Below are 24,095 nucleotides of genomic sequence, written 5' to 3'. Positions count from 1 at the left end.
ACGAAAAACTCTGCATAACATCGCGATCGTTTATCATACATAATTAGGACTGTTGCCGATGGCACTTCCCATGATTTCATCGTCACATCTAGCCCTCACCCTTCCATTGCCTTCCGCCCGAACTCGCTACAGGCTGACAAAGGGTGCAACAATGTTCCGCGAGCTGTCCACAAGCGGGGATGCGAACCGTGAAAGTGCACACCGTGCAGTGCGATGTATCAATCTCCACGCCCGCCGGAGCGCATCCAGGGTGCACGAAAAATCCCCCCCCATCCAAACCCTCCCCTCGCTTTGCCCTTTGCCTAGAGGTGTTAACATTAATTGCTGACTGTTCGCGTTTCTTTTCTTTTCTCCAATCCGAGCCTAAACAACGAAGCGCGCGTATGTAGAGCAAAACCACGGTTCGCCAAAGGAAAGGAAAAGTCACGAGTGTGCGATCGTGTTGGGGTGGTTGTGGATTGCTAAATGGTTCTGGCTTCGGTACCAGCGTCCCCCGCCCCCCATCTAATCCATCCCTTTCGATGAGAAGGAGGAGGGGGGTGAAAAGTCACTCGATTCAATGCTGCTCCTTATGCTGTTGGAGGTTTTGGCGCTTGTTGCAACGCACACAGCTCGCCCATTAATAAGCCCAATTATGATTGCGCAATTGCGTGCCTGTTCGGGGCTGCGCGAAATAATACGAAAAAGACCAGCTCGACTTTGCTAAACAAAAAAGCTACCACAATTTCCCTGCCCCACCAACCGGAGGAGTTGAGACGGCGGGCAAAACATTAAATGAAGAAAAAAAGATGGAGCCCATGCACCATCGTGACGAGCCTTCTCCAAAGGAATCCACCACGCGCCGATCGCCAATCGATGCGACCCATCGATATGAATGCGTATGTGCGGATGAGACGGCCAGTCCGAATGTGCGAATGTAAGACGGTGGTCGACGATGGATGTGGCTTTCGGTTTTTCTAACGCAAACGCACCTCCGCGTGTCTTGCTTTCAAGTATCAAGTTTACAATAATTGCACGCTGGCTTCGCTGGCGGACGACTCCGTTCGGTGAGGTGGTGAGGCAAGCGGGGAGCGCATGGGCCATTTCAGTCGGGGCAGACGTTTATGTAACGTGGCCTACAAATGGCCAGAAGGTCCATCGTGTGTGCCAGAAATCGAAACGCAGCGCAGTAAAGTATTCTAGCGTTCGAGTGGTGCGGTCGGCTGAAGGATTTTGAAGGATTTTTATGAGCACAACTAGACCTTAGCGGACATGGTGGACGTTCTCGTCGGGTGCTGTATGCTTCCTCTGCGCGTGAAGAGTTTAATGGTGCGCTGTGTGTGTCGTTGGGCAGTGGAATGCAGTCGGTTTCCTGTATCTTTGGTAGATCAACAAAGATTTTCAACACAACTGTAAGACGACAGGTGAAGCATTCATGAACATTTACATCAACAACCAATACACCAGCAAGAGAAGAACACACACAGAAACAAAAAAACTGTTTGCTTCACCAACCGAGAACTGGCGGCCAAATTTTCTGACCCGCGCGAGGGTTTCTTACTGGCGAAGGATTAATTACTACGCAGGCGATACGCAAAGTATGCGAGCAATCAAGCGAACCACTGCGTTGCCAGGTAAACCCCAGAAGTGCTTGAATAATCTAAGCCAAACACTAGAAACGGAAAGCAGCAAAGGTTAAACGAAAATCAAGGCCCGCGAATCAGCGAACGTTGAAAAGTGCATTGCCGACCTGGCCGATCAGGCGGGAAGCGGCCCTTGATAGTGACGGTCAGAACAAGCTAAATGGCAACTCCACTCCGCCAACCCTTTTCGCGTTTCGAGTTTTTATTGCTGCGGTACGGATTTTCCTTTACGCAACGCCAGCTCCATCGACTTCCACACGCAACCGGTGCGGGGTACGTTCGTGCGCGGGCGTTGCGGAAATTGTTTACATGTGCAAATGTGCGTTCGGAGGTGGAATGGAAAATGGATCAGCGGGAAATTCAATGTCGATCGAGCATCGCGAGTTTGCCTACCCCAAGCGAGTATTATGGCCTTGAATGTTCCAGCGTGATGCAATCCTCGGCAGAGGATGGGTTTGGGGACGTGGCGTTGGTGGTGGTGCTCCAGCAAAATCCATCCAGGAAATTCTGCGTTCTTCAATTTCGTAACATTAGCTAACGCCAGCGGATGAGAGGAAGTTAATTAGTGATTAAAAACAAAGCTTTCAAGCGCAAAAACTAAAGGTAACTGTTTCTACGCAGTTCTTAACGTACATGTAGCCTATAGGAGAACACGGGGCAATATGATCCATTATCAATGTAAAAAAGCATTCAGTATCCGATGTAAATACATCAATTTCTGTAATTTTGTGCAAAATGTTGGTAAATAAAATAGCTCAACATTTGAAAATATTATCATAGATATCTAAAATGATAAAAATCTCGTTTCGGTTACCTTGATCAATGCATTGCATAAAGAGGTCCGCGGGGGGTCTGCGACAGCCCAGCGGTAGCGCCGGTTAGAAAAATCGGACCATCGGGGTCCAATCGGACCCTCTCTGACTATCCACGTACACATAGGGTAAAAAGTCTCGTAAGCCCTTAACGGGGCAGGCATGACCAACAAGTTCGTTACGCCAAGAAGAAAAAGAAGAATAAAGAGGTGGTTAACAAAATTGAAATGTTTATATGATGCAACATTATATAAACATGCATATACATTATTAAAAACAGAATTCCGATTTTGAGATAATTTAATTCAAATTATAAAACTATGGTTTATGTAAGGAAATTACTCAAGTAAGACCGATTTGTTTACCACTTCAAGAAGTAAAGTTCTTTTCATTTTTTTATTTCAATATTTGTTTGTAAGTAAGATGTACAAACATTTCTGCTGTCACTTTACAAAAATGGCCTGCAATAGAACTCTTAAAATGCTTGATTTCTGTTGCAACTTTGACAATGTTTAAAACGTTCAAAACTCACCTGTTTCGTAAGCATATTGATCGCAGCGTAGAAAGACATTGGATGTATGTTTTAGAAATACTTTTTAAAATACTTAGTATTTCTATTTGTTCAATTTGCTGTGCTTATGACGAAAAGCATTGCATAAATTGATGGTTCAAGCAAGAAGTTAAATATTTTCCTTGGAAAAAGATTATTGCCCCATCGTCCGCTACATAGATTTATTTTTAAGACATGTACTCCTCCTCCTCCTCGCCGTTCCCGTTCGTGCAACATCAAACATTATCCGGCTGCCTTATTATAATCAACCATATTGCGCCAAATTACCCACCACCCGGCGCCCGGGGTCGGCGGATCTTGGGGATATTCCGAGATTTAATTTGCGCATCGGATGAATTTTCAAGACCATCCCGATCATTTTCCCTCCGAGTGAAGTCTGTCGTAATCGATACGGGGTGGAAAGGCAAGAGAAAAAAAAGCACCGCGTTCGTAAGTAACATGCAAAAAAGTGGTTTAATTAATTAGTCAGTAGCAAACCAACTGGTTCTTCCATGACGTGCCATAAACTGCCGCCATCAACAACACCGTCGCCGCAACGCCTATGCAAAGCCACGGGTATTTTGGGTGGAGTAGTGGACGATGCTTCCTCCGAACAAGGTTAAGATCCTCGACGGGCCCGAAGATACGGAGGATCGGGTCGTAAAGATTTGCCACGGCCTCATCAGAGAGGCCCCGAGAGGTAAATTGCCCGCTCGGAAACCACGATCGTCACGCAAACCCGGCGCCAACACCGTCAAACCTTGCCTGGGCCTCGCCTTGGAGAAAATTATATTAAAGAAAGCAAAAGCTTTTCACCTTCACCCAGTAAGAGCAGCGTGTCCCTTGACGCCGAGACGTTGCCTATCCTCCTTCGTCGTTACAATCAATAGTCGAAAACGTTGGCGCGGGTCAGCAATTGCTGTCTCCCAGCGTCCATTTATTGTCCTCCCTTTTTCCGCCATTGCATGCAGTATGGCGGAGAAATTGTTATAAATGGTCAGGGTGAGAACACGCACACGCGGAATAAAACTGTAAAACTTATCGCCTGAAATTATGATCCTACCGTAGCAATTATCGTCCTTAGTGTCGGCTTACGCGGGCTTCGTGTACGGTCAACCGGTCCACGCCCGGTGGTTGCCGTTTTCTGCAGTGACCTTTTCGCCAACACGCCCCACAAGGGGCCGCACTGGTTCGAGCTGTCGAGCTTTGCTGACGCGACCCCCGAGTATCACGTAGTGAAGCCGAACCAAAAAGTGAAGAAACCCCTCGCTTTATCTCAACCCAGAAAGTCCTTTGTTCGGTTGGACTAGCAAAGAAGCTTGCCTGACCCGTTCGAAGCACACAAAATTGAGCCATTCCAACGCGAACGTCTACGACTATCAGTTTCCCAGGAGGCCAAAGAAACTGTGGACAGAAAAACTAGCACCCACTCTCTTCCCTTTAGGATGTAGGGCACTTTTTGACTTGAACAAACAACGCAGGTCAGGTCGGAGTGTCAACGTGATCGCATGCCAACTGACAGTTGAACCGAAGATCGAAAAAAATGGTTTACGTCTTCATACGCTCCCGCTTAAAGTGGCTCCAAGTGGCCAACTTGGAGTTAATGGAAATATAATAATGTTAATAATAATAAAGCAACACCGGTCTCAACGGGCTGAAGTGCCTGTTTTCGCGCTCGTTTGGCTATCGGCATTCTTTTTAACCGTGTGAGTTGATGTCACTTCTCCCGGCATGAGCAGCCAAGGTCACATCAACATAAAGACAACGCACCGAGTGGTCCATTTTTGGTGCGCACTCGGGTCAAGCGCGTTTGGAAGAGGAAGGGTGCGGGGAGAGTGGTGTATAATTTATGCTCGTACGTTGCGCCGGTCTCCTGGTGGTCTTGTTGTTGTTGTGTGCAAGTACCCTCTTGCTTTCTCCAACGGGATGGCGAGGCGCAGCATCCACCGGCGGCGGATGGGAAGTGTACGCAATGTTTCTCACGTTGCCGGAAAAAAAGGTGCGAACTGTCGGACGGTTGTAGGTGCTCGGCAGGGTTATGTAACCGGGCTGACCTCGAATTCCGCGATCTACGCCCTGTCGATGTTTCATCCGGATTGAATGTTTGCTTATGCGGCTGAATTCCGACCGCTTGGAAGGGTTATCATTATTTGAAAACAAAAACGAATCATTCACACCTCCTTATCTTATCTTCTCATAACTAGCGTTAAGCTATTCTCAAACATCATCGACCCTCACCGGCCTGTGTTCCTGTTCCGTTTCAGATCTCAGCGCCCCGAGAACCAGCAGTAGTAGATGCGCTCCGCCAACCGATTCCATCGAACAGTAACGAGCAAACCGGCGACGTCATTCATCACAATCCGGCCGAACCGCGCCACAACCCGAGCCCTCAACAACGCACCCCGTCGGCAGTAGTGCGACCGGAACGACGCAGCAACACCGGATACGATGGGATTGCACAAAAACTACTTCAAAGTCGGACAAAATGCTAGCAATCAGCTGTTCGGTCTGCCGCCCAGCCAGGGCGGTCCGACGCCGCTATCGATGCTCATTTCTCAGGGAGCGAAGTTCAACAACAGTGAGTGAAGTATTTCCTTCTATTTAATTTAATTTCGATTTCATTCGCATTCCGAATCGGTTGATATTTTGCAATATGGTATAATTTTTTATACTTTCTGTTTTTATTATTATCTTCTAAACGTTTTTAACACCAAAAAGTACTTGAAACCAATCTTAACGCTACAACTCTTGATAACAAGGCTGCGATTAAATAAAATATCGAAAACCCCGCGAGCGGTGCCGTAACGGTCGTTTTTTCGCGCGCATTCAAACGCGGAGCTCTGCAGCGCTCGCCGCGGTACGAACATTTGTATGGTTTTGCGGCCAAATTTACGCGTCGCTATCGAAACATTGCCCTGCGCAATCGCAACGCTCCATTTTTGCTCTCTCTCTTCGTGCCTTAAACTAATGAGTAAGGAAAATTACGAGCCTTGGTGACGCTTGGCTCTGCCTACTCGCAATGGGAAAACCAGCAATGGCGTTCCCGGTAGGCGCAATTTTTGTCGAGGCACAGGTCGTCCCTTCGAGCTTGTCCTGCCTACTTTTGCAGGATGCTTGGGAGAATTGCGATCTGCCTCCATTTCCATCGTTCCATTGTGGTGATGAAGGTGATTTAAGGATGGGGATTCAACTAAGAAGGAAAATGGTTCATTAAATTCTTTACATAAATTAAACACTACCTGTAAATACATTGTCTCACAACCGTGTACCACATTACATTATTTCTTCATCAAGATTGATTATTATTTATGGTGTTGTCGGCTGCTGCTTATGTTCACACGAGCTTACGAAGGATTTATTAAATTGCCGAATCCATTAAATACAGTCAGTTTTGAAAGGGCAAAGTGGATTTGTTATTTTGTCAAACGACTGAAAGGTCGACATCTGTTTACTTTAGAAAGTATCCTTCATTTCCTTCAAGGAGGAATTTAAATGGTAGCAAAGATAACAAATCAATTATCCCAGTGTTACAGTAAATGGCATTATGAAAACTGTGATTCAACACAACCTTGTAGTCGGCTCGTTCCAAACAATTTGCACATTTAGCCCTCGAATCGAGCTCGCAGTCATGTTCTATACGACTATCCTAATTATATAGTTAGAACAAAACAAGAAAACCTCACCACGAACCATCATTATCGAATTGTTCCAAAGTATCAACACCAGTTGAACACCGCCACTGAAAGGTCTCAGACACACCTACGGTCGTTAACCGGTGGTTTGTTAAACTCTGAGCGGTACGTGTCTTAATCCGCGCCGCTCGCCCCAGGGGTGTTACAACCCCGCACGGCAGCTTGATTTAGACATGGATACGTTTCACCTGCCAAAATCGATTAATGGAACAACAACCGTTCTTTATCCTCCGAACAGAGAACCAAAGGAAGAAAAAACCCGTTGATGACGCTAAAAGCGTGGACAACATGCTCTTGACTCAGTTGGCAGCAGCGATTAGCCCTCGAGTTGAAGAGGGGCGGAGGATCTTGCGCCCAAACACTTCACAGTTACAGATACTTCGGTTTGGAAAATCCCCTTTTTTGCGCTACTCCCCGCTGGTTTCCTTGGCTCGGGTAGATGACTCGCGAGAACGTTAATCAAATCAGCATCGACCCAACATATGAACCATCTCGGGTGCGATGATCGGTGGAATTAAATTAACACCCCAGCATCCCGGCATGGCCTCTTTGCGCACATTTGGCGGGTACTAGCTAAGTGCAGCTCTCTCCTCCTCAATGATCGCGTTGGTAAACAGGAGCCACAGCAAAAAATAGCTCAACCATCTTGCCAAAATTTGCTAAGCGATCGGCATCATCTCCGATCCCGCCTGGTGCCTTATGGTGTATGGGTGAAGTGCGCCACTTGATGTGTTTCGTCGGACCAGACGATCGAATTCTCGGACCGGATACCTGAATGAGTTTCCTCTCCGTACTCTACGCATATTTGCTCAGCCTCCCGAAACCGAAACCGAGGTGTTGGGTTGGTGGACTGACCTTCAGTCTGCCGCCAGACACTCACGATGCTCCGTACTTCCATCCAATATGGGTCTTTTGGCGTCATATTTCGGTTAGGTAGGTGAAGTTCTGGCTCAATTTCGACCGTGTCCAATTGGCCGACGGTCTCCTCGTTCGGCAAATTACGGCTAATGACGATTGTTCATTACATTAATGCTCCTGGGCTGGCGATCGTCTGCTCACCGGTCCACCGGTGATGGTCGGGGAACTCCAAAGTCCGCTCGAAATGATGAACATTACGGGCAAATATTTGATCATCGCAAGCAAACGGAACCGACGGAACTGGACAACGTGAGCTTCTGGCGCAAAGGATGGGCTACGTCAAGCGATGCGAAAGTGCGCCCACTGTGCCACGCCAATACCAACGCGACCGAAGCAATCGCCACGCTGGGAACTTGCGGTGTGTGTACACATACGCCGGGGCCCCCTCAATTCCTAGCTCTATTCAAACGTCCCATATCCGATTCTCGTTGTCGTCACACGGTAACAGGGGACATTCTGGACACCCTGCTGGAAGCCAAACTAGGGTTCAACTGTTTGGCGTATGAGTTAGCAGTTTTTCTGCGATTTGCGGTTTGCTAAATTCAAACACACTATCAACTATCGATGGCGTACGCTTTCGCTGGTTTGGAGCCGCAACATTGTCACAATATGGCACATGTTTGGATAATTAATTACACATTTTATATAAGTTAGTTAGGCGTTCAAGGTTCAATGCGATTGTTAAATACAATTCCGCACAAAATTATTTTAATATACGCTGCTGACAACAAGACTCAGTTTTCAACGCCACTCTTTTTTATCTAAAGGTCGTTTATAGTATTTTTTATTTAGTATTTTTAGTATTTTATTTAGTTTATAGTAACACAAAATTACTCTTTTGGACTATTAAGCAGTTTCTAGCTTTCAACTAACAACAACAGTTTTGATTTTAATAAAAGATTGTCAAATTCGTCTGACACTTCATTAACTGTAATCTTTAAATGTTTTTACAATTTTAAAATAGTACATGAAGCTGAGATGTAAACAATTTCGGATTTTTAGTTTTAGGAGACTAAATGTGTACTTTTTGACTATATTACTATAATCGATGTTTACATATATCCCAATTGTTTCACAAATCAACTTATTTTATTCTTCTGCGATTATTGTTTGAGGAATAGATAAGAGTAAGAGCAAACATCCCAGAGAATTAAATAGAAAAAAAATTACCTTAGATTATTCTCACTGATTAACTTTTGATGCATGAAATACCTAGTTGATTTATTTTGGAATATATCTTTGTTACAAGCATTTTCTATAAACCTTGTAACGGTAATGCTGAATTCTTTACTCAAGCTGCAATTTTCAGTAATCTTTGAAAATAATAATTCCATTTTCACTTTCACTCGACCTCATATCGGGCCATGAGAGCAAAGCCCCAGAAGAATCAATCAACTAAGTTGCTGTGGCACAATTTCATCATCTACCGCTACACTATCACCGCTACCTCTTCGAGCAATGAACTTTGTGAGAAAACTTGCTGGTAGAAAAACACACACCTCAACGGTGTAACGCGACGTGGCGAGCTAAATCGTAAACAAACCATTTAAAGCACGCGCGGGAAATTCTTGGGCAATTCCCCGATCGATCTAATGCATCGGCTCTTTAACCTGAAAACCGAAACACCGGTGAGCGCCAGCGGACGCTAACCCAATGCACCAGTCTCTAGGGAAACCGGTCAATGCAGCTGCCGTTTGTGGTCCGGTGGAAAATGTTTCTGCAGCAGTCCGATCATTCATCCACCTTACATAACTGCTTGCTGATCGGCACCCGCTCTCGGTATGCACTTCCCACCCGTCCCAGTACCAGCCGCCGTATGCATTGGGCCGACATTTTCCGACTTAAAAGCAGAAGGATGCAGAGGCGGCCAGCACCAGTTCGAGCCGATGGAACGCACGTACGCCGGAGCTTTAACTTGACACCGTTCAAGGAGAAAGATAGTTGGTGGAGATGAAAAAGAGGAATAAAACCGGCCACTCGACACCATATGGCGAATTCATCGTGACCAACGAAGGTTCGATTAGGTCGAGCCCTGATGAAACGTAATGAAACTGGCCTTTCTTCTAAGCTGCCTTGCTGGATGCAGGCGAGTCTAACCGGTAGGTCACACAAATCGATTGCATTCAACACGATCGTCGGTAACGTGATCGTTGGCTATATTTCTGCAAACACCTCCGGGAGACACGGTCAGGCCGAGAGTATCACGAACCTTCTCCGACACTTACTTCAAAACCCGGAGTTGATGTCAGAGGGATATGGGAGCGTTAAACAGGGTGATTAGCAACCCGCTGAGCTAACGTACACGAACAGCTGGTGAACCTCAAATCGTGATGTGTTATTTCTTAAGTAGATTAACGAGTAGATTTATCTTTTTCGTCTCACAAAAATACTGACATTATTCATAATAGAACTGGTATGGATTTCACATTGATACAATAGTCCCAATATTTATCTATAACCTCAACTTTATTGCGTTAACCAGCGAAACATGGCTGAATAGTGGAGAAGCTGTGACCTTAAAATGTACCTCGGGAAGAAAGGCAAACCTGTACTGGTAACCTCATTTCACTTGCCAAATAATCACGAACCACAACATTGCTGCGTTCCCTCGAGGTACCGAAAAAGGATGCATAGGAAAGCGGCATTTGTTCTTGTTTGATTTGTTGGATCCCCCGCCGTGGGTTAGCCACGCAATACCTGACCTGTTTAAAGCCTGTTTTGCGAAGCCCAATTATATAACCGAAAATTTACGCACCCAACCGTTATGCCACGTTCGATTCCAGTTTGAAGCTGCCTCAAACGCACGCCGGACAACGTGCACTCGTCCTGATTCTCGTCGTCGTCGTCGGTGGGTGCAACTTAACGCGAGACATTCAATCTGCGAGCAATAAGAGTTGACGGTTTGGGATTGAAACTCCAGTCCGCAGGGGCTGATGTAATTACTATTCAATTAACGCAATGCGCTCTGGTAGATCTGAAGAGACCCAGCCTGATAGCCGCTTAGTCGACACCCGACCAGAGGTTACGGTAACACAAACTGATCCTGCTCGGTGTCGTCGTCGCTGTTGTCGCCTGTGCAACGGGAACTTGGATCTTCGAGGACACGGTTGGAACACGTTCAACCACAAGTGGACCCTTGTGCAAGGGCAAACGGTGCCCTTTTTAAGTGCGGTAACCCAACCCGATCTGCGGGAGTTCCGATATGATTATAGGTCTCCGATCGTGCTGGGAGCTGCGTGCGTTTGGATTAGCATCGATTAGGTACGGTCACACGAGACGAACCTTTGATGGCGAACCTTTCGCACACTATTACAAACGAATGCCAAAAAAAGGTTCGCCGAACCTTATAGCGTTCACACGTAACGAATCTTTGATGTAGTTTCATTGATAGTTGGTAAGAATAAATCAAAGTAAGCATTGTAAACAAATGGGGAAATCGAACGGAACGTCAAAAAGGTTCGCGGCAAAGGTTCGTGCTATCCACCAAAATCGGTGAACCTTTTCTGCTCGAAAAAGGTTCTCGAACTCTGCTCGATTCACTAACACATTCAAGAAAAGGTTCGCCGAGCGTCCAAATTCGAGCAGGGTTCGTCTCGTGTGACCGTACCTATTAAGTTCGCCAGCTGGAGGTCAACTGGATGATGTCGGCCCCCAGGCTAACCGTGAAGTTCGAAAGGACTAAGGGACGCCCCGTTTTTTTCTAATCGTTGGTAGCGTGCTTACTGAAATCAATGCTCTCTTCCATAGCAATCGCCATGGTCGCTATAAACCGGTCACAATGTGGGAGAAATTGCAGTACACGGTTGTAAAGCATCAAGTGAGGGAGTTTTATGCCTTAGATAATTACCCCTCGATCGCTTCCGTGAGTGCCCTGCGCGAAGGACGACGATTGATGTGGCATTTTGCATACCTGCTCATTAACAAGCATAGGTGTTGGACGGGTACAATTTTTTATGGTGTTAAACTACAATGGTTGGTACCTAGAATTGCATCGCTCACATCAAATTAGCAATTGAATGCAACAAGTACTCTTGCAACAGGAAAAATCTTTCCAGGAAACTTCAGTTGTCTTCAGACATTTGATTAAGATGGCAGTGTAATGTGTAAACCAGATAAGCTATGTGCAGTTATCTTATCAAATAAACTTCTTTTGTATTTGACTCCACTAAGCCGCATGCCTCTCCAAAATATTTGATCAAACCTTCATCAATTATAACTATCTACACACCGTACTGATAAGCGCATTCATCACTCCATAATATGGAAAGTATCTACAAGTACAAGCATACGCTTAGAAGAGTATTAAACTTTCGCAGACAGCCTCACAGAAAACAAAACAAAATCGCAAATTGCTCAAATTGCGCAAAATATTCTACGTATAGGTTTGTGGTGTAAACCGAAACCTATCTAAAACCAATGTAATAGGATTCTAATTATGTCCAAAATAAGAAATAAACAATCTGTGACTGTAACTGTAAGTAAGTTCAACAAATTAATTTGACATCGTAGGTTTGTTAAGTTATGTACGTCCTTTCCCAAATGAGATACATGATTTTTTCTCCAGTATTGTGCAAATTCTCATCAAATCTACCGACGCCCAATTTGGAATTAACAATAAAGTTAACTAAATTAAGCAACATCAACTGTAATACGAAAACATGTCAGTTGAACCAGTTGGTTTCTAACATACATTATAAGGGATAAATTTTATCAAAATAGCTACTTCAAGTATCAGTCCAAAGCTACCTGCTTATAAACACTGTTGTTATATTTAAATAACCAGAGTACGCCAAACTAATTGATTTCCCCAACTATTTTACCATCAAAGCCTTTAATGCGTTGAATAAACAATAAAGAAGGAATCACATTTCGTTAGTGGATGGTCGAGAATCATTGTATGACTTAACCATGGGATGAGCAAACCTCAAGCAAACAGTAGAGTTCCCTCTGTGCATGTGGTAAATTGCTCCAAAGGGCGTCTTCCACAATTCCGTGGGAAAATCCCCTCTGACGTTCGTTTCTCCATTGAAGTGCAATCCGAGTACGTACATGTAAATGCACCAACTGCATCTAACGCTTGCAAACATCCTTCCACACCACACAACAAAGCAAGGAGAGTTCTGCTTCCGGATGACGTATGTGCTGTTGTTTTGCACTTCCTGGTACTGTCTCCATCCGCAAGACATCTTTCCGTCTGACCGGTGATATCCCGCCGAGCTCCGGAGGTGGTTTCTTTGGTTAATCTTCCCCTCCATCACGAGCTAACCTTTCCGTGTTTAGCAACACACACTCCTAGGATTAGGACGTTCTTGAACGTCGTCGTCGAGGGAAGATTATGTGGTTGTGGTTTCTCCGTACGGTAATTAAATTGTACCATTGCTGAGTTGCCCTTTAACCTGCCGGTGGCGTAGGATTGGCTCCGTTGCACAAATGCACCAGTCGATGCACAAAGGCAACACAAGGAACGGGTTTGCTTGACCGTTTGACGTAGGGTTTTGTCGATTGGTTTTGGTCATCAATCACCCTTCGATAGGTGAGATTAGGCCATGGTGAAGGACTGTCAGCTTCCACCCTATGGTTGATTAATGCTTTGGCGTGAATATATAAATAGATATTTAAAAAATGGTCAAAACTACCAGCTAAGTCGACAGATACTTCTCTTTAGAAAGATGTTTGAGTGTTTTATTTGTAAAATTTATTGACTTAAAAATCTATTGCAAACTTTAGGTTTTCTATTTTCAACCTTTTTTCTCATTTTAAGACTTCTAAAAATAATTCTTCATTGTATTTCTGCTCACTGGGTTGTATGCGCTTTATTTTATTCGCAGATCGTATCGCGGTGATTGTCTTTGGAATTGTCACACTCATTGCCGGCGTTGTACTATCTTCCGTTCCATGGCTGAACATTTTCATCATGAAGGTAAGGATCGATTAGATCGCGGTTTCTAAATCATAGAAAATTTCAGAATCTTTAGTACAACCACCGTTTGCGTTTTCCTTTTCCAGAATCTGAGACTCTGGAACGGTACGATAAGTTTTCATTACTGGCAGCGTCCGGGCGTCACTAGGCTTACTAAGGTGTACATTTTTAACGTTACAAATCCGGAGGGATTCCTTGCCGGTGAAAAGCCAAAATTAGTTGAAGTAGGACCGTTCGTGTACAGGTAAGTGTCCAGAAGCGATTAAAATTAGAATACGTTACACGCGCCCCTGGTGCACGGTGTACCTAATAGTACACCAATGTCTATTTATATCCTCAATCAATGGGAGCGGCAGCAATTCGTAGAATTGACAGCAAACAGGTTGATCGTAAATCTCAATCAAACTCGTGTCCCGGGCCTCGTTAACAATCACGTTTTTACTTCCCTTCCTACCGGATGCTATCTTCCACTCAACACTCATTAAGGGTGTTGTACAAAATAGTGGATATTCCCGATTTCATCCGCTAGGGGTTACGTTCGCCCTGAGAGTTTTCTAGTGCACGAGAACATTCGCACTCCGGTTCAGGGAAGAGAAGGTGGTGCTTTGGTGCAATTAATTCATTCCAACTGCTAATACGGCTGTTTGTTGTTGTCATCGACATTCGAAAGAGAAAAACAAAACAAAAGGGCCAGGAATCACCGACTCATGGAATCCCGAGCTTCTACAGCCGTTAGCAGATCGCTATCTGTAAATTCGCAGAAATACTCCTTCTTGAAATTATTATAACAGGAGAAATTATTATCTCCCATTAAAAACCTATCAGTTCGGAAATAGATCATGTAAAGACACCTACTTCAACGGAATCAAATTAAAACTAGAATAAGTGTTGGGATCCCAAATAGATCGCCTAGTCATCTGATTGCCTCCGGCTGCAAAAGTCCCAGGAGTTCATCGGTCAATGTATCCGCTGGCCCCGTTCAAGTACAACAAGTTTTAACTTTGTAGTGTAGAATGCCACACCAAGCTACACACCTTCTCAACAAAGCGTACCAGTACGCATCAAAGGCATCCCCACTCCGTGTAAGGCGTCGCTCCGGTGGATTAGTTTATTAGACAGCTAATTGCCGTAGCCGGCTGACCAACGAGGAGCGACGTAGTTCGCAGTACAGTGACGATTTCAATGACCGATGTAGGGAAGATCAGGGCCATCCGGTATTGCCTGCATGGTGGTCCTGCCCTGTCGAACAGTGTCTAGATTGTTTGCTTCCTTCCTAATGACACAGCTTGTGATGCATTCGGTTTCGATTTCCATCTCACCAGGGAAGATATGGAGAAAGTGAACATCAAGTTTCACGATAACCACACCGTTACGTACCAGCACAAGAAGATTCTGCAGTTTGTTCCTGAGCTTAGCGTAGACAAGAACCTCCGAATTACGACACCAAATATTCCACTGCTGGTAAGTCGTTTATTTCTCTCGAAACGTATTTTGTTGATGTTTGTAGACGTGCAGAAGGTCATTTCTAACTTAATTTTAAAATCCATCCTTCAACAGACTATCTCGACCCAAAGCAAGTACATCTCGTTTATAGTCTCGAAAATGATCTCCGTCGTACTAACGGCGACCAAATACAAACCGTTCATTTCACTGACGGCAGACGAGCTGGTATTTGGTTACGACGATACGCTCGTCAGTCTGGCCCATCGATACTACCCCCGAAACCGACGGCCCATGGAAAAGATGGGCCTGCTAAATGGGGTAAGTCATTTTCGTCCGCCCATTTCTGTCCATAACCACCACCGAAGACGAGGATTTGCGGTCCTCGACGAAAACTCTCCCGCCGATCATGCTTCCGCACAGACTCCTAGACTTCAATGAACAAAAACACTCCTGGACAATTCCTTCTCGCAATCATCAAATCATCAGCATCGCATCCATACGACCATGAGTGTCATCATTAGCGTTACCCGTCGGAGAAGGGGGAGTGGGGAGGTTTTACCAGCCGATTACCAGCATTCGTCGTCATTAGTCATAAAGTTCATTGAAGCACTCGATTCCACATGGCCGGTACCGATCATCCAGCAAACCTCCGTTCGGAAAGCATGGCCCTGCGGTGAAGAGGTCTTATCCGGAAGTAGTGTAGAGGCACGCGTGGCCTGAACCACTCTTTGTTACGGTTACGGAGTTTCTCTTCTTTTTGTTTAGAATTTTCTGTGTCTCTTTTTCTCTCTTTCTCTTTCTCTCTCCATGTTTCAAAATGCATTGCAGGCATCCCGGGTAATACTGATCTCATCGACGTCTTCATTAAACCATCAGCATCATCATTATCATCATCATCATCACCACCACCATCTTCATCAATGCACTCCAGTGTCAATTGGATTACTTTAACCATTTCCCAGGCATTTCCTGCGACGGTCCAAAAAGTCCCCCTCCAAGCCACAAGCGGTTCCCAAATCCATTTTCCCCATGTTGCTTACCCCAAGAACCTTTCGGGCACGGGCTTAGATACCGCAAACGTCAAACGGCATTTCATGGATTTACACCTTCATGAGTAACCTAACCTTACTTTACAAACCATTCGCGCGTGAAAACCTTGACTTTTCCAACGTTCTTGTACGAACCTCAGATTAGGTGTTGTGTGTTGGAGAATTTTTCATGAACAAACCATGAACGTTCTGTCTCGGCCCGGTGTGCTTCTCGCGCAGGAGGAAATTTGATTTCATTTTCCGCATTATTCCATTCCCCCATTGTTGCCGCATTGATCGCCAGTAGCCGTTCTCATCGTGCCCAGTGGGAACTAGAAATTGAACACCGCTGGGAAGTGATCGCCAGAGCATTTTTTTTTCGCTTTTCACCCTCCACCATAAAGGGGATTTTCCCAGTTTCTAGAAACCTTGTGTCATAACGTACCACCCCACCACCTCGCACGCACATTATGAAAAGTAACCATCTCGCATTCTTGCTACTTTTCGCGGTGTTAAACGCCATGTTCGACAGGTGTGCATTTATGTGCCGCAAATATTTCCACTATAATTGCGACGCATGTTTGCGAACGCATATTTGCATGGTGGGAAAGGGGAAAATGATAAGGGGGCACAACGTCCGATTTCGTGGCCCCAGCATCATGGATCAGCGAAATACTTTGTATCCGACGGGCGTGTGAATCATGGTGCACTTTTTCGAGAACTGCTCCAGTTTCACGCGCGCCATACCTTATTTGTTTTCATCACACGTACGTGGGAAATGTGCAATCGATGATCAGCACATATCGCTTGCTAAACCATTTACACCAGTTAAAAATAATAAAATCATTACGATTCCCATCGATCGAGTTGCAACCGGTCGGTTGTGAGATAACACCGTTAAGATACGCATCGGTACAACCGTCCAACATATAACAACCGCCATCAGAGATCGTGACCCTGACCGCGGGCGGCTGTAGCAAGTCGGCCTATCAATTATCGATTACGGCATGTGTATGTCGCAACGGGGAGGCACGTATCACGCAGGGGATGTAAACAACACATGCATATGCTTCCACAGCCGCTCTTTATTTCCCTCTCATTGCGTTTCCTCATTTGTTTTGCAACAGTACATTTTATGCTGATGTAAACACATCACTGTAAGAGGGTTTTATCTCATCAGAACATTTTTTAAACGATGTAATAGTATTCCTCCAAGGATCCTAATGATGGAAGTTCAAACCTGGGCACTTTTCGTTGGCATTGAACTTTTGCGAGTAGGACGACATTGACGATTTCTTTCCTGCACCCGATTGATCCGTTGCGATAGACAAACTTTATTTTTCTGTTTGCCGGCGGTTTGCTTGTTTGCTAATGGACTGACATGAACTCCCGCAAACCGATCTTTGTCGAGGCATTGGTGCCACCAGACAGCTTTACGGTGGTCCTTCGATCCTATCGGTATGATCTGGGCGGTTTCACCTCTTGGTGCAAACGCAAGGGAAGCCACACAAACAAACCCATCCAGAAGTGGCCAAACCGCTTTGTCGAGTCGTAAATCATCGGATTGGTCGGTGTTTTCAGAAGCTCGCGCGTGTCATTGAAGATGTCGAAGTTTATGTTATTAATCTCCAGAGCCAAAGAATATAACAGTGTCAAAGTGTCAAATTTCAAAATTGTCTGCCTCGGAAGTGTTTAAAAAACAATTCAAACGATGTTATCATATACCTAGAAAAAGAATAATGTCCTTATAATTAGATAGAAATTAAAAAGTTTAATCAATCAAAAATCCTAATAAGAAATTAAATTTAATTATAGGCAGCCCCTTCTTTTAATTTAGGCCACACTTTGAATGCCTGAAGCCCCCAAATACCGAAAGAATTAATGGTTATCAAACTGGTGGAGGGAAAACAAACCCACACAAGCCCATCAAAAGGATATTAATCAATTTGCGAGAGGCACCGGCGCAATTGATGGCCGGCGAAGGAAGAACCTTGGAGGAGGTGCAAAATATGCATGAAAGTGAGCCTGAATTTCCCACCATCAAATTGTTGCTCGGGACAGTCTTATTAAAACGTTCCGAGCAGAAACGGGCGAGAAGTTTAACATCGTGCCGGAGGGTTCCGGGCAATCGCGGGCGGCCTCATCGAATCGATGGAGCGTATCAAAGAGCCGTGGCTTTACGGGTATTTCTTCCATTTACTCCGAAGCGCCCCGGAGGGCTCGAACTGCTCGGAAAGCAGCCGATCTTTGAAGTCGGCCCGACCCAAACGTGGCGTGGATGCTGTCTCGAGGGTGCCTCCGTAAGAAGGTGAGCCTCGTCAGACTTCCATCCCACCTCCCCACCCTCGGTAGAGGATGGAAGTAAAGGTAAACAAATGATTATTACAAGCCGGTCGCTCGCGTCCCACTCTCGGCGCCGTTGCAAACGCTCTCCCTTTCGTCGTATTATATGCTGATTAAGAGGGCGATAAAATAACTTACCCTACAATGTATATGAATCATCGTTAACAGGGCTCACGCGGCGCTTCGATTACGGCCATCAGGATGGCGAGTTCTCGCCCCGTTCCGCCATTTGTCTCGCCCATACGATTACTTTATCGTTGCGCTGATGAAGGACGTTCTGGAGCTTGAGATAACTGTCTAAGCTTTCTTTGTTTAAGCTTTGTTCCGCTTTTTTCCGACAATCTACGGCCGCCGACTGTCATGCTAATGGGGACTAGAGCTAAGCGGAGGAAAAGTTATGGCACTGCATAAAAGTCGGTCGCATTAGATCGTTCGATGGCGATTGATTTAAATAGAATCGCCAAATGGAGCGCCAGGTGAACCGAGTGGTATGGAGAACCCGGCCTGAACAATCACCTCGTGCAAGTTTGCCACCTAATGGAAATGGAAAACGAATTGTAAATGTTTACCGCCTCTCCGTCGACTCCGCCGGGTTACCGTTTTTTAACGGTTGATATACCAGCGATCAGTAAGCGTGAGAAAATTCCCCGCATTAGCGTGTTGGCAAAACAAGCTGTGACTGTTACGGTTTACATATTCCAACCTCCTCAGCGAGGGAGATCAGTAGTCAAAAAGTCCCGCACGCAGGAAGTACTTAGAATCTTCTCCACAGATCACCATCGATCCCTCACTCAGCTGCTAACCAGTTCACCTACGCGTCTATCACCCTGATAGCAATAGGCGTGCGTGTCTGTGTGTGCGTGCGGAAACTTTCCATCTACTAAGTATGCTAAGTTGATACGAGACGACCCCACGGTCGAGAATTGCATAAGTTTCGCTAGAGGAAATCAATTTAAGCAAGCGTGTCCAGTGCATCCCGATTGTTTTGCTTGTTTAGTGGGAAAACACGATGCCTATTAGAATACCGCAATTATTGCATAACTTTTTTTCCCGGCCACTCCAGGTTTGAATTGCTCCCTACAATACGAATAAAAAATAATAATAAAAAACTGGCAACAAATTTTAATAAACCAAAACAATTTCCCATGGGGTAACGATAGCCAGGGAAGGAATTTTCCGTTTCCAGACGTTTACCGATTGTGCAAGCAATCATTGAAACCGTACGGAACAAACGGTGAACTGGGAAATTAAATGTCGACCCGCGATAATGGTAGCTTGTTCCTGGGGCAATACGTGCCCCTTAAGTGATTGTGTATATTATCAACTCATTTGGTTCATTAAGGTTTAAAGTAGTAACCTGTTAGGGAGTTTTTGCCTTATACTCTAAAAAAAAACGTTGCATTTTAGATAGTTCTTAATCTGGTTGAGGCAAAATGCCCCAGTACAGTACAGGGTTAAATTCAGCATAAGAAAGGAGCAATACGCAGCAAAACAAAGAAGCACTCTCCTTAAATAACCAAATTTGATTCAATTGAAAAGTTCCAATTTTCCTGTGTTTTGACCGTAATTAAATGATATTCAATGCTTTTATTATTCGACATTTTTATTTCGAATTCGTTGTGGTTTGTTTACAAACTGATGTAATTTGCCCCGACCTACGGAGTGCATAATGCCCCCATAAATCCGAGTAATTATGGATACTTACCGAGACTTACTTTTTACATGCAGTTTGAATGTCTGATTCTAATTGACTAAACTATGTATGCCATGTACAAAAGCAGCGAATTTTACACCGTTGATTTCTCAGCGAAGTGATCAGCGAAATTACATCAGAACACGTTCGAACCAGTGATGTTCTTGTTTTGTTTCTATTTCGCTGTAGAGCTATACAAAAACACGTATTTTAGTTCACGCGTACAGGATAACTACTTTTTTAGCTCATAGAACGCATTTTCAATAAGAAATTCTAAAAGGTGCGTTTTGCCTCAGGAATACATACTAAAATGGGTTTTCCTATCTTTAGCGAATGATGTTATGTTGAGATTGAACAATGCACTTCATCGGTTCTGGAACTCATCATCCTTCGCTTTTGCATTGTTTATACTTTCATGCAAAATAAACCAATATCCTTAACCATGTATTACCTTCTCAAACCATGTACTAATTGACATTTTGCTTGTTTTTTTCCCCCAAAACCCACCTCCCATTTTCCCATTTGTTATTTGTGTTTTTCTTAATTTGTTTTTCCTATAATTGTTTATACCTTTATTTCGTCCCTCCCCACTCACCGACGCGCTTCTGACAATCCAAAACAACCGTCCCGTTTTCTTTTCTTTTTCCGTTTTTTTCTTTCTTCGTCTTCTTATGTTTTTAATCAAACATAAAAACCAAAAACCCCAACCATTTGTCGTATTTTGTTGCAAACCCCCCAAAACCCGGCACCAAACGCTTCGGAATGTTGCGAAACGTGCAGCGAAACGGTACGCTCACCGAGTACGCGACGATGCACACCGGACACACGGGCATGGAGAAGTTCGGCTACTTCGACAAGCTGAACGGCCTGGACCATCTGCCGCACTGGGACGGCGAACCGTGCCGGAGCATCGAGGCGTCGGAGGGAAGCTTCTTTCCACCGCGCGACATCACCGGCAAGGACACAGTGTACATTTACGATAAGGATCTCTGCCGGACGTTGCCACTGGTCTACCGGGAGCCGGTCGAGAAGGATGGTATGTGTGGGAGAACAACCCGCTTGTGTAGATTGCACGTCTCAATTTTGGTTTCTAATTTCCACGCCTCGATAGGCATAGCGGCCGATCTGTACACACTTGCGGAGGATTCCTACGGGCCACCGAACGAAAACAACAGCTGCTTTGATCACTCGGATTATAAGAAGTACCACGGGTTGCAGAACATCAGTCCTTGTCAATATGGTGAGGGAGTTCGCCGAATATAACGCCTTGGGAGGTCCTACTATAAACAGCCTTTTAACGGCTTGATGTACTTGTCTCTTATAGGCGCACCTGTCTACATCTCGAACCCGCACTTCTTCCAGTCCGATCCCAAACTGCTGGACGCCGTGGAAGGACTGGAACCGAACGAGGAGAAGCACAAAACGTATTTCAAAATTCAACCCGTAAGTGTGTCCATCGTCAGGATGGCGCGTAATGCGAGATACTAACGATAGTCCATTCTTCCATAGAAACTGGGCGTCCCGCTGGAGGGTCAGGTACGAGTGCAGCTCAATATTCTAGTCGAGAAAGCACCGAACGTGTTGGCAACCAAAGACTTTCGTGATTTCGTATTTCCCATCATGTGGCTCGAGGAGGTAGGCGGCTCGGAACTGTGGGTCTGCAATGGGTGGAAAATGTTTAATGTTTTATCGTCTTACCGCACATGCTACAGGGTGTCAGTGAGCTAACGCCTCCCATCAGACGCTGGATTTACCTGGCAACGGTGTTTGCCCCGACGGCGCTCCCCATCCTGTCCTACGGCATGATACTGACCGGAGCCTTCGCCATGATATACGTCTTCGTGCGGGCGTACAAGAACTTCGTCTTCACCGAAGATCCGACGACGGAGCTGATCGACATGGGTCGACGATCGCTGCGACGTGGTAGCCATCTGATCCACAATGGTCAGCAGCGGATACTGCACCGGGACAGCTACATCCTACTGAAGGCAAACGGTACGGTGGCGACGGTTTCCGACGAGGTGGACGATACCGGCTCCAGTGCGGTTGCCGCCGACGCCCACGCGATCAACAACAACCACCTGCTGCACAACCACAACCTGCTGCAAAGTCATCATCATCTGTACATTCAACCGAAGGACCAAAGTCTATTGACGGAGGTGGATTCGCCCGCCTAGGAGGACCGCTGCGGGGAAAGACCAGCACGAACAACGCCTTTTTCTAATGTTAAAGAAGAAAAAAATAACGATCGACTAGCTTCCTATACAATGATTTTCAACTTTTCCTTGGAACGAACCACCAACGTTCGTTCCAAAACGGTGATAGAGACTGCTGATTATTATTTGTTAAACTACGTTTCGTCGTTTGCTACCTGCGTCTATCTACTTACCTCTAACCGAGCGTTGCGCCGAAGCTCGTTCGCATAAGATTTAGGATTGTACTTCGTGGAGTAAAACCCTCCGGTTCCCCATTCTCTCCGCCCCATAGTGGTAAGGGTCGTCGTGAAGCGGTCAACCGTTTTACGCACTGCCATCGTATTCAGTCTCCAGCTCAACATCTATCCACTACCACCTAGCTCATTGTACTATTTTGTAAGAAACCCCCAGCGGAAGAAACGAAACTCTTCTTTCTACTAAGAGGCGCGACTGGTAGACAACCTTTTATTGGATAGAGCATTGGAAATTTATCTACATACGCGGTCGTCTAGGGAATAGTTTCAAAGAAAGTTGTCTAAAGTGTACCGCAAGTCAAAAAAAAAAACGTCAAGAAAAGAGAAAAAAGTAATGCTCAGCCCAGTATAGAATAAGCTCTGACGGTACGAGGTTTCCACGCAGCGGAGGCGAAATATTATTTGCTCAATCGGTACGCGACAGGGTTCCGTAAGCCATTTGAAAATATTTCTCATTTAATTCTTACTCGCCCGCCTAGCTGGCTGATATGGCTAGCGCGTGTACATATCACATTGTGCACGAAAGTGCAGGGAACGGTTTTTAGGAAGAAGTATTTGGAGTAATTGGTCGACGAAAAGGATTCGAAACGGAACAAGATGCTATCTAACTGCGATTGTTTCACGTTCAACAGTGCAGCAACTCGTTGGTAATCGTAGGTTTACTCTAGAAATTAATAGAACGTGTAAGCTAGTTATGCAATTTTATCCCACGAACGTGTACCACAGATGTAAATAGGAGATAAACGTTTTATTCATTTGTAAATAAATTTGAATGTTTCTGATTTTTTAAACCGATGGATTTAAATAATTGCTGACTTAGAAAAAGCGGTGTATTTCCACTGAAAATATTCCAACCAATATCGACGTAGTTAATCTTAATGAAAACAGGATCATCTCAATATTTCCATATTTAAAATTCCTGTCAGGTGTAGGAGCTTGGTAAGGTCATAAACACTTGTTTTTGACATAGTTGATTACTTTATCAAAGCAAGAGGCAAGAGCCCTCCCGTGCTCTGAAATGTAATTATTGGAAATTATTTTCCCCTTCAAAATGCTCTTTGAAGTGTTGAGCACATTCTAAGCCTAGATAAGACATCTTGCTTTCCAAACTTTGCCCACATCATAACGGCACTGAGCTGTTTGTTTAAGTCCCTGTACCACGTGGTTCACTTACATCTTACTTATTTTGCTGCTGGCAACAAAATCCTACCAGGAGGAGGTAGGATTTCGTCGACGATTCGCTTGTAGCTTTCAAACGATAATGATACAGTTCTCCATCTTGTAAGAGGTGATTTAGTTGTATGAAACACTCATCATCGTCGATCGGCAATTAAGCAATTAGATCCCTAACGAAGGGAGCAGAACGCGTCCACGCGAGAACTCGGGCCCAGTTTGAGTAAACATGCCACAGGGCACGTGGCTTCGCAGATGATACGAACCGTAGCTCGGGGGAGCTTATGGGTCACTTCCTTTCCCTTTGCTTGACCGGATCGGACTAATTACCGCGTTCACGCGCGGCACAGGCAAGTTCAAGAGCACCACGGGCTGCCCTGGCGTCGACTTTGCGCGTAATTACTTCGTCTGCGTTCGAACGAGATAGGATCCCGGGCATGATTGGCCCCTGT

General features: G+C 45.2%; 1 protein-coding gene and 1 non-coding gene across 2 annotated transcripts; both read left to right on the top strand.

Annotated features, from left to right (window-relative positions):
• The first annotated feature begins 5,432 nt into the window (after positions 1-5,432).
• Positions 5,433-22,198, top strand: LOC131282819 (scavenger receptor class B member 1). Its single transcript, XM_058312361.1, has 10 exons — positions 5,433-5,562; positions 13,423-13,514; positions 13,601-13,758; positions 14,837-14,975; positions 15,072-15,275; positions 20,802-21,057; positions 21,133-21,261; positions 21,346-21,464; positions 21,531-21,656; positions 21,734-22,198. The coding sequence occupies exons 1-10, from the start codon at positions 5,433-5,435 to the stop codon at positions 22,196-22,198; spliced, it is 1,818 nt and encodes a 605-aa protein (XP_058168344.1).
• Positions 5,939-6,121, top strand: LOC131283264 (U12 minor spliceosomal RNA). Its single transcript, XR_009188754.1, has one exon. It is a non-coding gene; the product is annotated as a U12 minor spliceosomal RNA (small nuclear RNA).
• Positions 22,199-24,095: the final 1,897 nt, after the last annotated feature.

Source organism: Anopheles ziemanni, chromosome 2 (genome assembly GCF_943734765.1).
Source record: "Anopheles ziemanni chromosome 2, idAnoZiCoDA_A2_x.2, whole genome shotgun sequence".
Classification (NCBI taxonomy): Eukaryota; Metazoa; Arthropoda; class Insecta; order Diptera; family Culicidae; genus Anopheles; species Anopheles ziemanni.
The sequence above is the reverse complement of the archived record's forward strand: the minus strand, read 5'-3'. Positions and strand labels throughout refer to the sequence as shown.